Source organism: Camellia sinensis, chromosome 15, assembly GCF_055761805.1.
Source record: "Camellia sinensis isolate YWXY chromosome 15, ASM5576180v1, whole genome shotgun sequence".
NCBI classification, from domain to species: Eukaryota; Viridiplantae; Streptophyta; class Magnoliopsida; order Ericales; family Theaceae; genus Camellia; species Camellia sinensis.
In genome coordinates, this window is record NC_138975.1 from 115,662,583 (window position 1) to 115,678,761 (window position 16,179).

The 16,179-nt window shown below is 31.9% G+C and overlaps 1 protein-coding gene across 1 annotated transcript; it reads right to left on the minus strand.

Moving 5' to 3' along the window:
- Positions 1 to 367: 367 nt before the first annotated feature.
- LOC114318695 (putative disease resistance protein At1g50180) lies at positions 368 to 11,178 on the minus strand. Its single transcript, XM_082908503.1, has 4 exons — positions 10,614 to 11,178; positions 4,597 to 5,220; positions 1,161 to 2,931; positions 368 to 683 (listed from the first exon to the last, which is right to left on the minus strand). Exons 1-4 carry the CDS (start codon positions 11,026 to 11,028, stop codon positions 590 to 592), a joined length of 2,904 nt encoding a protein of 967 aa, XP_082764629.1. The 5' UTR covers positions 11,029 to 11,178; the 3' UTR covers positions 368 to 589.
- Positions 11,179 to 16,179: the final 5,001 nt, after the last annotated feature.

Genomic DNA, 16,179 nt, shown 5'->3' on the forward strand with positions numbered 1-16,179 from the left:
GATATGAACCAATATAGGGGTGTGATTGGACCAGTTTGGTTTGAGTTGACATTAAATTTAGAACCAATTTAAATGAATCATGCACTTGAACCAAATCAATTCAATTCAAAAAAAAAAAAAAATTGATCAATAATTAAAATAAATAAGTCTTTAATACTTAAATATAACGCAAACACAAAATAAACATTGTTTAATACAAGTTAACTGCTGTGAATAGTATAGTGAAATCTAACTCAAGCTTAGAGCTTTGCTTTTTTCTTTTTTTTTTTGGATCAGAAAGCTTAAAGCTTTGTTTGGTTTTAGATTTTTGGCTAAAAAAGCACAAAAAGACAAAATTGACTACATAAGCCAATAGGACAAAATATTATATCCAAACCATAATTATTATATTTTTTTTTTCTTACAAAAGCCAAAAAAGCTAAACTAAACGAGGCTAAAAAAGTCCCAACACAAAAAAACCAACTACAAAAGCCAATGCCAAACGAAGACTAAATACAACCTATGCAAATCAAAACTAGTAACACAACTAATAAAATAAAATTAAGTACCATGAATTCCAACTCTAACTTCCAGTATTTTCTTCTTCCACTTACCATTCTTCTTCTTCGTCTTTCACTTCCCATTCTTCTTCTACATATTGACAGAAAATTTCTTTCCTTTCCCGTTCTCTTTCTTCATATTGACTAAAAATCAAAATAAATAGAGAGAAATGATTAGTTGCAATCAAATCCATTAGAATAAATCCATTAGGCAAAAACATGCCAATATAAATTGAATCTTATAATATACATATATATATATTTGGTTATAAAGTTTGTTCGATTTAGATAAAGGGTAATTCAAAAATCAATCCAATCCTATCAAATTGACAAATTCAAGACCCAAAACTAAACCAATGTATTCAAAAAAAAAAAAAAACAACAACAACAACAACAACAACAACCCAATCTAAATATGTCAGTTTGGTTTAATTTTTTTATTCTATGGTAATTTGTCCACCCCTAAACCAATATAAAGGCAAAAAAGCAGAGAAATATATGTATATATCAACAAATTTTGTGATGAGAATTAATGAGGGGGATGTGAAAGAAATGATAAGAGACCCAACAGTTGTTTCGTCTCTTGTGAAAGAAAGGATTATCCAGAATTAAGAAATTTACCCAATAATGTTTAGGGAAGACACATGTCGTACTTTGTAAAAATCTTCTCCTTCTTTACCATTGACCCTTCGAAGCTTGTTATTGAATTTATCGTCCGCTCCTCTAATTGTAAATCGTTGGAGGGTAGCAATGAATCTCAATCCCTCTGGAACCATTTCAAGTCCTTCGCAATAAGCAATTTTTAAATTTGAGAGATTGGGCATCGCTCCTTTTTCCACCTCCCACTCTTTTAAGAGCATCAACTGATAGAGAGATAGGGTTTTGAGTTGGGGGAAACCATTAGCTGAGCAAACCATTTTGTCCCCCGTAAAGGCACCACTACCTAAATAGAGATGTTGTAGGTTAGGTAGCCTCTCCAATGTTGGCATAGGGTCTTCTTCAAGTTCACATCTAAACAAAATTAACTCGATGAGGCTGGGAGAGAAACCCTGGCAGTACTCTGGTAACTTGGGAATAATTCCACTAATACTCAATTTGTAAAGATGGTGACACCCTAACAGTTGTTTTTTGAGAAGAGTCAACTCTTCTTCTTTTTTGTAAAATTCAACTGATAAGGATGTATGTTGAAGGTGGTTGGCACTGATGTTTAGGTAGTTGATGAAAGCCGCTAAGTCCTGATTGTCCTCCTCCGAGAAAGTTGCATCTTCTAGTTGCCGAAGATTGATCAATTTACACAGATCATTGACGTCACAAGATCTTGTGTCAAACCCTCCTAATGTTTCGAGGTTGCTTAACCCATCAAATTTGAATTTAGCATTGCGAGGAATATACAAATGCCTCAATTGTTCCATTCCATGTAAGACTATTACTTCACCTGGGTTGAACTCGCAATGTTGTAAATCCAAGGTTTGCAAGTATTTCAACTTGCAGATAGACGAATGCCACTTAGGTATGAAACAACTTCTAAAACTCAAGTACCTCAAGCTAATTAGGTTACCTATTGATTTGACTGACTTTTCATCAAACTTAAATCCTTCAAGATCCAAATTCCTAAGCAATTTGAAGTACTCGACATGGGAGTTCAACTCTATTGAAGACTTTTCGTCACTAGATAAAGGCCACAAGTGAATTCTTGGATCATACAACAATATTGATCTTAGCTGTTTATTTGTCTCCAAGTCAGGGAGGACAACTTTTTCGACATCCCTACTCAAATGAATTGCAAGTTTGCGTATTTTAGGAGTAGTGGTTGTTGATGTGGTGGAAAACCAATCAGCTAGATCAGTTTCGCGTTGGAGATGAATGATCTCGAGAAAATCATTCATTTTTGCCTTTGATAAACACAAATCTAGCATAAGGTCATGAATGCGGCAATAATTGATCCTTTGAGTATACATGTCTACATGTACTTCAACCATGCACCGCTGTGCTAGTGCACCCAAGTAACGTTTTGCCACATCCATTATTGTTTCATCCCCCACTCTATCATCATCTACAATTATACCGTCAGCTATCCATAAGTGATATAGTCTTTCAGCATTTATCCCATAATCCTCCGGAAAGTGACCAAAATATAGAAAACATGGCTTCAATTGATAAGGCAAGTCATGGTAGCTTAAAGCTAACACCGTTGATACTCCATTGTCATGTTGTGTTGGGTCGTCATTCCATTTATGCGAATGAACATTTTGGTATACCATCTCCCATTCCCTTAATGTATGCTTTCTTGCCAAAAGTCCACCAAGCACAATGATTGCTAACGGTAAACCAGCACATAGCTTTACCATTTTCCTTCCTAATGCCTCCATGTTTGTGTCAAGCACTCTGGAGTCTACAACAACAACAAAATGCAAACTTTAAAAACAACAAAAAAAAATAGATTATTGCCTAGATTCTATAAAACAACAAAAATAAAAATTCTAATGAATGCTTGCGTGAATAAGCAATAAACAAGGGAAATTTGCCGACTTTTTCGAGACCCAAATCAAGTTTTTAATATGGGCCTTTTATACATATATAGATAGATAATTCTAAAGCAAGCTTGTAATGTGAATTGATTTTTAAAGCTTTTTTTTTTTTTTTTTTTTGCAAAATCAAATCGGTTAGTAATTTAAATTTTATTTCAAAAATTTTGAACTTTCATATTCTCAAGTATAAAACTCAAATTATTAGTTGTGAAATTACTAATCAAACTTGCATAATTCAATTTAATAATCACATCCATCGAATCATTTTTGTGACAAAGTTGACCAAAGGTAAGATTTAATCAATTTCAGTTTTAATAAGTTGATTTCCCCAGAAACAACTGTAACAGGGATAGTATATAACATTTTATACACAAACTATATATTTAGAAATTAATCATCCATTAGTTTTAAATAATTTACTACATCAACAAGCTTTTTTGTTTCTATTTAAGGGATAGTTTTTTAGAACCCTTTTTTTCAACCAATTTTTGAATTCCAAAACAGCCGTTTCCTTAACTTTGCCTCAAGGTCAGCACTGTTTACACTGATTCTTGCATCATCCATTAGTTTTAAATAATTTACTACATCAACAAGCTTTTTTGTTTCTATTTAAGGGATAGTCTTTTAGAACCCTTTTTTTCAACCAATTTTTGAATTCCAAAACAACCGTTTCCTCAACTTTGCCTCAAAGTCAGCACTGTTTACATTGATACATGCATCTTTTCAATCAAAAGTTCTATATCAACAAAGAAGAAGAAAAAGGATTTCTCAAATTCATGCATGCATTTGGTGCAGAGAGAGTGATGTTAAGGGCAAGAAATGAATTGTGGCCCCTTTCGGAAATTTGCTATTTTAGTTGATTTTTAACTTTTTATAAAAAGGCATATAAAAAAGTAGAAAGAGTGATGTATGTACCCGTAACCTTCTTTCAGATTCCATTCTCTGAGCTAGTATTACAAAGTCGTCATGCATGACATAAGTCATTCAAATTTTAATGAATAATTAGTGACTAGTCTTAGAGTATTATGTGTGATTGTCTATATGGTGTTTCAAATTAATTGCATATAGCAAAAAATTTTATGAATGAAACATGTTAAGTAATCTTTGTGGGGTTGTTAGGAGACAAATGATGACTATTTAGTGTGTTGCGGTTTCTCATTGGCCGATACTAGATCATGTAGATAATATAGTACTCTGGACGTATCTAATATTTGTGTAAAATTATGGAGATGCAAGTGAAAAGTTATGGAGATGCAAGCATGTTTGTGTAAAATTTTATTTTCTGTCTCACTGTAAAGTAATCCCTAAGTTTTCAATTTTATGTAGTTTTCATAAATGAATATTCTAAATACATTTGGTTCGACCCTATGGCTAGTAGAGCTAGAGTATTTCCATATCTTTCCCAAATTTCAACCCATGGGTCATTAATCTTTTTGGATGATAATAGACCACACAGATGATATGAAAACTAACATTGAAATAATTTAGTTCGTATAAAAAATATAGCAAGGTGGACTGATTAATATTACCTTTACCATCTCTTCTTAGTAATGATTTTTTTTGAAGTAGATACCAACTTTCCTTGTCATTTAAACACTGGGGTTCATGGACGATAGGGTATGGATCTATCTGCGAAGGCAATATTTTATTACGAGTCGTTAGCAATATTTTGCTACCTGTGTTTCCATTTGGAAAGGCCGGTTCCAAGCTCTTCCAAGCCTCTATTGACCAAATATCATCCAGGACAACTAAGCATTTTTTACTCTGCTGGACTTTATAAAGTTGCTCAAACAACTCATTATTTGTCATTCTAACAGCATCTTCCTTCCTCTCTAGAACAAGATTGATGAAGATTTCTTGCAGAATATCTCTTCTTTTATACTGTTGAGATATGCACACCCATGCCAAACCTTCAAAGTGACTGTGGACATCTTTGTGATGATATACTTTTTTAGCTAGAGTGGTCTTCCCCAAACCACCCATGCCGCAAATAGAGACAACTCGACTAGGAGTAAAGTCATCAACTTGCACCAAATGCTTCACAACCTTGTTCAAGTCTTCCTCAAACCCAACAAAATCCTCTTCAACAACATGCTGATACGATTGCCTCAATTCTTGTTGCTTCTCAACTGCCAAACTTCTTATGCCTTCACCTATAGCAATATTAGTTTAGTCTTTCTAACGGTCGATATTCAATAATAATGTTGTAGAAATAGAATTTTCATGCAAAAAACTCACATAAAATGATTTTTTTTTTTCTTTTGTGACCATTTTAAAGAGGAAAAAAACACTAATTTTATGGTCCAAAAATAATAGTGTCACATAATTTGTATGAATTTTGTATATAAAAATTCTATTTTATGAATCATTTTTCACCATATAACAAAACATCCTTTATAAAATATATATTAAAAAAAGTGGAGGTCAAAATTGTGAAATATATTTTTATATGTTTCTATAAACTTACAGGATTTTTTGCTTATTATTTCTAGTAATATTTTTTTTTGAAGAATAAAGACAACATAATTTTTTATAATAATAATATAGGTCCTCCAAAATATACGGTGACAAAAATACTCTCACTATACCGCTTCATGTATCACCTATTACTTTTTTTAACTCATTTAAACATTTCAAAATTATGCAACTTTTGATCTATATTTTTTTTATTTATAAAATTTGTGTTTTTGAAATCGTTTCATCAATATCGGTAAAATAAAATCCATGATGAATACAAAATTAAAAAAAATAAAATAAAAGTTGATGAAATTTTATTGACATGAGACAGGCTGGTAAAATTTTGGTTAGTGAAATTTCAATAACCAAGTCAGACTATGTCAATCAAATTTCTAAAAATATAAATTTTACAAAAAATTTGAGATATAAATCAAAAGTTATTAAATTTTAAAATTTTGAAATCACTTCAACAACATAAAAAGGTCACATGAAAGAGAAACGACGTTACGAGAAAAATTAGGATTTTTAGATCATGAGGGCATTTTGGACTATATATGTTAGAGTTGTCATTATTATTTTAAGATTTCAAATCTCAAGAATTTTAACTAGTAAGCAAATTGTTGTTATACTTAAAGGGTGAAACACCAATAAATCTCAAAATGTGATCTTTTGAATTGTTTAGTCTTCTCTTTTTCCTTATGAATCCAAAGATCCCATTAAAATAGAAAAATCTCACTTATATGTTTGGGTTTAATTTTTTAGAGATAAAAGTAAATTTTTTCAAATGTAAAATTATACATTTAGGCAATCCGCACTATAGAAGTTTTGAATTTTCCCTCATTTTGGAACAAAACCCACATTATGAACAAAAACGTAAAACTCTAACGTAACACTCCAATATAACATATTAAAAAACTCATTGGTGTACTTTTCTTAAACGTTACAACATAATACTAAAAAAACTCCTTAGTGTATTTTTTTTCAAACGTAACACTCTAACGTAACACATACAAAAATATTCAAAACTCTTTAGTGTACTTTTTCCAAATGTAACACTCACAGTTTGAAATTATATATTTGCTTAAATTTACTAAGAAATTTTTGTACTCCTTTTTTAACAGTTTGAAGAATCTTTCATCATTTTGAAATGGTTTGAAGGATCCTACATATTTTTTTTGGAGTGTTACGTTTGATAAAAGTGTTACACTAAGGAGTTTTTTCAGAGTGTTATATTGAAATGTTACATTTGGAAAAAATATACTAAGAAGTTTTTTGTGTGTTACATTAAAATGTTACACTAAGAAAATTTTTTGTGTGTTTGTTACATTAGAGTGTTACATTAAGAAGTTTTTTTAGAGTATAATATTAGAGTGTTATGTTTGAGAAAGGTGCATTAAGGAGTTTTTTTACGTGTTAAACTAGAGTGTTACACTAAGGAGTTTTTGTGAGAACCCGAATATAAAAATTAAGTAAATAATAATAATATTACAATTTCATATTTTGGTGGTGAATCCTAAAGTACAAATTAAATATTTGGAAGGTCTTTTAATTAATTTTTATACCTAAAATAAATTTATGGTGAAAATCTCTAATTTAGAAGTAAGATTTTAATAATAATAAAATAATAAATAAAGAAAAGCAAAAGGATAAGGGAGTCAAATTATTTAAAGTGTGTGGGTAACCCTAAACTCTCATATTATTCAACTAGCAGCTGTGAAGAGGAGATAGGAGTAGCTTTTGATGAAAATTGAAGAACTAGTTTGGTGCTTGAATAACTCCATCTCCAAGGTAGAAACTAATATTCTGTGAATATAGTTATTTTGTATATATGTTTCTGTGCATTCATTGGAAGAAAAAGGAATGAAAGCTTAACTGATTAGGTGGCTTGAATATCTATCAGATTAATAGTTGGTGTGAATTAGTGTAATGGGTATGGTGGATGTATGAAGAACAAGTATATAGCATGGGTTATATTCAATGGGTGTTTTTGCTTGTAATGGTGGATCTTGTAAGTGAAACGTGGGTTAGGTAGGAGTATTTGGCCACCAATGTTTGTGAATATCATGTTTCTTTTATGTGGTTTGAGGAATTAAATGGGTACATAAAGTTGAGGGTACAATCTATGAGCATGAAATTCTGCACAGAACCACAAATTTTAAAAATCAAGTAATCATATGAAACGAATGAATTTTGAACTGAAATTTTTACAGTAGATTAATTACATATTGAATTGAATATCTGACTTTTCTCATAATTTTTTAGAGTCGAAATCGATATTAACTGATGCGTTCAAATCTGTACAGAAAACTGGTTTAAAACAGTAAGTTCGGAAGTGTCGCTCTTTGGGTATAAATCGGAAAATTATCAAATCAGCGTCATTAGAACCGATTATGAGTCTAGTTTCTTACATTTTTGGCCTTGCATTGATTGCTCATGTATACTTAGAGAACCGTCAATTTCTTTAAAGTACTGTAGAAAACAACCTATTTCGATATAATTAATTGTAAATAATTATTTGGATAAGCAAATCAAGTGAAACCAATTGGGTTTGAAACTTAGGATATATTAGTTGATATCTGGAGGGTTTTGAAAATTTTCGAATAACGTGGAGTGAGTTTTGTAATTTTCAAAGTTAACGATTAGATTGGGAAAGCTTGTTTAAAATTCTGTCTTATGTTAAAGTTACTTTTAGTTAAGTTTCGATCGGAACCCATGTCTTGGGTAATTTTAGACCTAGAAGAACATGAACTTAGGTGTTATTTAAGAGTAACGGTGAGTGGGATTGAGCTGTGTTAGTGCGCTTTAGTGTAGGGTACTTAGTTTATTATTCTCTTTAGTATTTTTAAATTAGTTGTGACGTATAGTCTTCATACTTGGTTCAGAGCACTAGTTGGACTTTCATACTCTATTCGAGGATTATATTATTTCATTTTCAGGTGAGTAGTTTCATGCTACATATTTTTATAAATGTTTCCCTACCCTGAACTGTTGGAAAATTAAATTGTTGTTTCAAGACTAAACTGTTTTGATAAATTATTATATTATCAATGGAATCAAATTATTTCTGAAACATGTGTGAACTTGGCATACTGTAAACTATTTGTTTTGGTCTCATGTTTATAATGGTGAACTACCATGTTTTGTGAAACTGATGTGTATTGATTATTGGGACCATATGTGTATTTAGTCTAGGGAAAATATTCCACTGTGTGTGGTGACTTTGGCCACTAGGGAACAGATCCGGGTTAGACCGTGATGACTCTAGTGCTCAACGATTGTAAAGAAAAGACCTAGGTTAGGCTAGGTGACCTTCAATTGGATCGTCTTAGAGAAAAAGCCCGGGTTGCCACCCCGAGGATGACTCTTGATTCGATATTGGATCCAACAGGGCTTATAGCCTTGAGAACTGTATGGCATATTACATGTTATTTCTTGGTACCCAGAAAATTATTGGTGTTCATGTTGTAATCTGTTTTAAGTGGAAAATGTCATTTATCATGTTTTTGAGAGACATGAGTATTTTAACTGTTGAACTGTGAAACCTTTTGTTTTGAAACATATTGTCTTTACCAAACTATATGCCAATCTAGTTTCTGTGATATAAATCTTATTTTGGAATTGAACCCTGTTTTCAAATTTGTATTTACTATCCATGTTGCTACTCACTGAGCTATTAGGTGACTTAGTTGTTTATCACTTCCAGGTGTTAGAAGGACTTAAAGTGGACATATGGAGTAGCAGGGACTCAATTGCATAGACCTCTAGGACATTCATTATTTTGTTTTAGCTTGTTATGTCGGTTTTGTGCATACAGTGTGGTGGGATTTTATTTAGAATTATTTTATTTTATGGCGATTTGTATTCCATTTAGTATATATTTTTGGAAGTTGGTTATGGTTGATTTTGCCATTTATACTTGTGACTTGTCACTGGTGGGTTTTGATTTATTTATTTCTGGGCAATCATCACATTTATTCTTCGTGATTTTGGGTTCATGTTTAGGCTTACGTGTGCCTTGGGCTGAGTCCCTGTGGGCCACGGCCGGTCATGCCCGGATTTGGGGTGTGACAGCTTTTTTGAAGTGTTATATTGGAATGTTTGAGAAAAATACACTAAGAATTTTTATTTTTTTTTAAGTGTTAGATTGGAATATTACAGTTTGAAATTATACATTTGTTGAAAGCTTACTAAAGAATTTTTGTACTCTTTTTGAAATGTTTGAAAAATCTCACATCTTTTTGAAATATTTGAAGAATTTCGCATCTTTTTTAAATATTTGAAGAATTCTATATTTGAAGTCATTTTTGTACTCTTTTTGAAATGTTTTCCAAATAAAAAAGATTCTCATACAAAAATTTATCCCAAATTTAATTCTCATAAATTGTGTACCTTACCTTTCTAATACCCAAAAAAAAAAAAAAAAAAAAAAAAGAAAGAAAGAAGAGGGAAGGAAACATAATAGAAATAAGGTATAACTATAAATTCAATTTTCAAATAATATATTAAATCTACCTTTCTAAAATCAATGAAACTAATTGGTCTATAAAAAAATCTTGGGACTAAATAGATCACCATTCCTCAAAATAAAATTTATAAGTCAATTTTCCATCCTAAAATTTTACACAAACTTACAGAGATTTCTTTTTAATTTCCCCTAAATTTAACTGAAAAATTAAAATATAAAATATTATTCTTTCCTAAAATTGGTTAAAACTGGTAATGTCACACGAAAGATTAATGGAATATATTAACACAATTTAAATTTCAAATTTTAATTAGTAATATTTTGCATATCAAAAGAGAGAAAAATATACTTAAATAAAAAAATATAAAACAATAATTGAAATTACTAATAAATCAATAAATAAAAACTTAAATTTAAAATCATCACTTGAAATGGCTCACCTATACTTTTCAAGCCGTAAGTATGTAAACGAAAAATGTTTGGGGGCCCTAATTTTGTGGCTCAAATGTGGCTCAAATGGCCAAAACGACGTCGTTTTGGCCATTTTGATGTTGTTTTGTACTTAAAACGACGTCGTTTTGGCTATTTGAGCCACATTTGAGCCACAGAATTTGGGCCCTCTACCATTGCTCGTATGTAAACTAGCGGTGAGGTGAGTGATCTTGTTTTTAATGGCACCGATCTCACTTCCGACCTTGTGAACGTCTAGCCATTCGTTGAAGATGCAAGCGAATCTTTTAAGGGTGTTTCGGAAACCCTTTTTGTTCCTTTTGGATGAAACTTGGATGACATAAGTTTCGAGGATGTCTTCGGTTTCATAAGCAAGTTTTCTGATTTCCGCAACCCAGTTGCTGACCCTCGCATCTACATGATGATCAGACTGTATTGCATAATCTGCGTCTTGTAGGAAGCATTGCATTCGCTTTAACTCGGCTCGGATTTGTTCAACTTGACCGCTTACTCCGTGTAAGAATTTAGCTTCTTCAGTTAACAAAACTCCGAGTCTGTTTGCAATGAAGGATACAACAGGCATTTCCATTCCGATCTGAGGTCAATTCAATTGAACTCACACGGTCTCCCTCAACAAAAAAATGTGTTTGGATGAAGGGTGGAGAAGAGGTTCCTTTGGGGTTGGAGACTGGACTGAACTGGTTGAAAATCTTGATAAAATGGTGGTTGCCAGTTTGGTTAAGACTAGAGAGAGAGAGAGAGAGAGAGATTGATTTAATTAAGAGAGACGAGAGATTGATTCCTTCGGGGAGCAACCTGTGTGGTGGAGCAAACGTGTGGAATCATTTCTCATTTTATCTATTTTGTCTATGATTAATAATTCATTCACATAATTTTTGTCACTAATTTGAATGAAATGTTTAGTTGAGAGATTTCGAAAGGTAAAAAAAAGTAAGTAAAATATAACTAAAGAATATATATTTTTTATTTAATTTCATATACTTTTTTTTTTCTTTTTTAAATTTCTCCTTAAATTTCTCAATCAAACACAATCTTATTCTAATGTCTTACCAGTAAAAGTCTTGTTTGAAAGGATTCGAAAGAAAATAATTGTGCAAATGGATCATTGCTATTTTTCTATCTAGTTAAATCTTTTTACTTTTATATAAAATTAATTTTTTGCATATGAATAATTCTATTTTATAATTTGATGTGTTATAAAATGTGTTTATCCTATTTAAATAAATATAATAAAAAAATTATATTATATTTTATTTTCATTTTTTAGCCATCATTCGAGAATGGATTATTTTAATTTACTTTTTAAGTAAAAACTACACTCCCCAAATTGGGGCCTTAATTTTAATTTTGGATCAATTACTTGACAGTTGGGTCAGATTAAAAATATATATATATATAAATTAATAAAAAATTATAATATTAATTATTAATATTTATAATATATTTTTATTTTATGATAAATAAGTTTTAATGACACATTGTCAGTGTAGTTCTTCATTTAATTTTTTACCCGATTTTACTATCCAATCACAGCTGTAACGTGTTATTTGTGCGTGCGACGACGAGGGGAATCAATGGCAATAAAGAGATGAGTAATGCTAGAGATCCCAAATATTCTACCAAAAGTTTTACCAAATGTCTCACATGAGTGTGGGACCCACACAATGTGGGTCTCATGTGGGTCCCACACCCATGTGAGACATTTGGTAGAACTTTTGGTAAAATTTTTGGGACCTCTAGCATTTTTGTAAAGAGATTGCCTTTAGCGGTCATCTGTATGACAATGGAGGAATTATGGGACCGAAAAAAAAAAAATTTACACAAATATAAAAGTGTATAAGTCAGACTTATTAGTTATTCTTATCACCGAACTATTTACACTTTTTATATCTTTATAATTTTTTTCTGTCCTACTGTAAAATAATTCCCCCTATGAGAAAAATGATTTATTGATTAGTTTATTCTGTGAGTTTGGAACCCAACTTTGATTTTCAATATATTTTTATTTTATTTTAAGGATATGGAGGACAGCCAATCCCCTCTCCTGGAACATCTTGGCCTAATTTAATATTGGAAGACCTAATGGTGTGTACATATATACCCTATTACAATTAGCATAATTTTATTACAAAATTTCTTATAATTTTATTACAAAATTTCTTAATATCATTTTCAATTACAAAATGCATAATCTCATTACAAATGAGCGTAAGAAAATGTTTAAAATTTTATGGTTCATGTAATAAAAGTTTATGGGTTTATGGCTTAATTACGATATTTTTTATTACGCCAATTCGTGGTGAGGTTATATATTTTATGGTTAATATTACTAAATTTTGTAGTAAAATTATGTCAATTAAATTTATGATAAGGTGCATATGGTACACACTTTTGAAGTGATGTTTGGAAGTAAATATTCATTCAAAATGGGGGATAGTTGACGTGCTATTACGTTAGACGACAGTTAAATTATACTTTACTCCCTTCGACTATATTGTTATGTATCACTTTATGCCCCTGCCCCCCACAATTAAAAATGGGGGAATTAATTGTCAATAGGATAAGGAAAAAAATTCACTAAAACATGGAGAGTGCAAATTGTTTTGTGGTGGGGTATAAGTGAAAATATGTATGATGCAGACTTGCACCCCTTCATGTTTGTGTATATTTTTTTTTTGGATAATTTCATTTACACCGCACAACCTCACTGTACACACCATTTTCTCAATACACACCACACATTTTTAGTACTTTGATTTTTTCTCACTGCACACCATTAATTTTGAAAAATCCTAAATTACCCATATCTTCTTCACCTCTCTATCCCAAACTCGCCACTCTGTCTCCAGTCGCCTACCCTCCTTGCTGTCACCTACTCAAAGAGATGAAAAGTAGAGAATCAATTCTCCCTCTGCGATAGAAGAGCAAAGAATTCATTTAATGATTCGAGATGAAGAAGAAGAAGGATTTGTCAAAGACCAATCAGATTGAGAGGTTTGGTGGTTGTATAAATAGAATCACCTTTCTTTTTTTTCCTTCTATTTCACTATAAAGTAATTCCCCCATTAAAATTGTAAAAACTAACCGTCCTCATCTTTTCTTTTTCTTTTCTTTTGATTTGGACTGTCATGACTAAATATACATCAATTGGATAAATTACATTCTATCCGCTTAAACTATCACCTCATATCACTTCACTTTCTTGAACTATCACATAATATTTAATTTAGACTTTCTAATTTTTTTTTGTCATTTTTTCATTTTTAATTTTTTAGAAAGACAAATTGAAAACCATCGAAATATTTATGATTAAATTTAATAAATGTTCGCTAAAGACAAGAAATATAAAAACATATCAATTTTTTTATGTTTTTTTTAGTTTTTCATCTTTAGTCATTTAAAAAAAAAAATCTCCACATTTTTCTAATATTTTTTTAAATTTTAGGTGCATCTAAAAATTTAAAATTTTAAACTAAAATATGAAAAAAAAATTACTCAAAACGAATTATGTGAAAAATTATTTTCAAAAAAAGGCTAAAAATTGTATTTTAAATTAAAATCAAACATTTTTTAAAATTGTTAGTAGAATAATATTGAGTGATAATTTCTGACTTTTGCAGTCTTCTTTTCTCCGTGTTCTGAGGCACGACTTTCTTCATTCTTTTACCAGACAACCAGCCTCCTCTTTTGTTCAACTGTCTACAAATGTCAACCATCCTCTTCACAACAAAACAAAACACAAACCCATAAACCAAGAAAGATAGTTCATTTGACCAATCACACCACGAGATCCCAAATAGATAGAGCAAAATCAGTATGAGGTATTCTTTGGTATTTGTTTTCAAACGATGACATTTTCTTTTTCAAACATAATCTCAGGGAATCATGATAGAGAAAACAAAAGAAATAAAAAAGAAGTGGTTTTGTCAAGAAAGGAATTTGCCTAACAAAACACGTAGGATAAGAATCCTAACAAGGCGGTTTGATTAATTAATGTGGGTGTGTGTGGGTGTGTGTGGGTGTGAGAGAGAGAGAGAGAGAGAGAGAATTCTGTATGCTCTGGGATGTGCATAAGGTGTTACGTTCCCCTTATCATGTTTGTAGAATTTTAAGGATCAGTGGATTGCATGCCCAACCTTTGATTATCAAGTGATTTTTAACAGAAAGTATACTACAATGAACATTACTGGAAATTTTACATTTAGCAGCGTTTACAAAGCACCAATATAGGTATAAAACACCTCTAATTCTATTTGTGACGTTTAGTACCAAACGCCGAAAATGCGGCCGCCGCTATAACGTTATGACACTTTAAAAACATCATTAGATTAATATAGGCGAAGTTTTAAAAAAAGCCTCTAAATGTGATAAATAAAGATAAAATGACGTCATTCAATATTTAGCGACATTTTAAAAACGCTGTGATAGATTTTTCTTGTTTTAAAAATATGGCGTTTGGAAAAACGCCGTTATAGCCTCTTTTTTTAATTTTTTTATTTCGAGATTGTGCTAATTCTATTAGATGTCAAAACCAAAATCAACCAAAAAATAAAACGAAAAAATATTCTAAACCAAAATCAAGCAACAAGCACAACCAAAAAATAAAAAGAAAAAATATTGTACCACACAGTCCAAAAATCAATTTTTAAACATTTTAGGCTTGGACTGCAAGGTTTCAAAGATGAGATAATGAAATGGAACAGCTGCACACATTAAGGAACAGGAGAAGATCATCAGAATTCAGTTGAAGATAAGGAAGCCTTGATTAAACAGAATTCTTTAAAAATGTACCGTTTCCATCCACTTCACATCATCTTTAGAATCACATTGTCAGGACTGGCTAACATTGTCAGGACTTGTATCTGTTGAGATCTCCATTTTGTCAGACTGGCTAACATTCCAAATATTTGTGACAAGTTCAGATGCACGTTCTGTTAAAAACTGATCCCAACTTCTCTCTTCAATTTTGAAATCGTCACCACCATCGGAATGATGATCACTGAATAGGGATGGCAATATCAACCCGGCCCGACGGGGACCCGGACCGCCCCGTCCCGATAAATAGGTTTTTCCCCGAAAATTATTCCCCATAGGGCCGGGGCTGGTATTGAAAAATACATCCCCGATAATTTTCGGGCCGGGGACGGGGATTAATTTCTCGGCCCCGCCCCCCGGCCCCGCCCCGCCCCGAAATTTCCCCGAAGTTTCCCCGCGTGCTACCTATTAGTTGTATTATAATTTTATATCTCTCTCTCTCATGTATCTCTTGCTCTTAACTCTCATTTCTCTCTTTCCCTCTTTGGTTCGTCTCTTTTCACTCTCTCAACTCTCTGTCTCTCGTTTTTCTCTCCATCACTCTCTCTCAACTCTCGTTCTTCTCTATCAACTCTCTCACTCTCAGTCACCGACACGGTGACACCACCACCACCGCTGTCCCCGACCTCCTCTCTCTCTCTTCTTCTCACCTCGTTTCTCTCTCTCCACTTCGTCTCTTTATTCCTCATGGCCACCGCCACCGCCGCAGGTCTGTCTCTGTCACCACCACCGAAGCCAGCCAGCCACTGTCGATCTCACTCAAATCTGTTAGATCTGAACTCAGATTTGTTAGATCTGTTAGCTCTCTGTCTCTCTCTCTCTCTCTCTGTGATCTGATCTGTGTACTCAGATCTGTCTCTCTCGTATTGTTGTTGAAAATAGATATTTTTTTTTCAGATTAAAT

Excerpts from the sequence above, each read along its gene's own strand:
- LOC114318695 (XM_082908503.1), bottom strand. The coding sequence starts at position 11,028 with ATGGAAATGCCTGTTGTATCCTTCATTGCAAACAGACTCGGAGTTTTG. Across the intron at positions 2,932-4,596 it reads ACTAAGAAGAGATGGTAAAG|ACTCCAGAGTGCTTGACACA; the intron begins GTAATATTAATC and ends TTGTTGTTGTAG. Across the intron at positions 684-1,160 it reads TCTTCCCTAAACATTATTGG|TCAATATGAAGAAAGAGAAC; the intron begins GTAAATTTCTTA and ends TTTGATTTTTAG.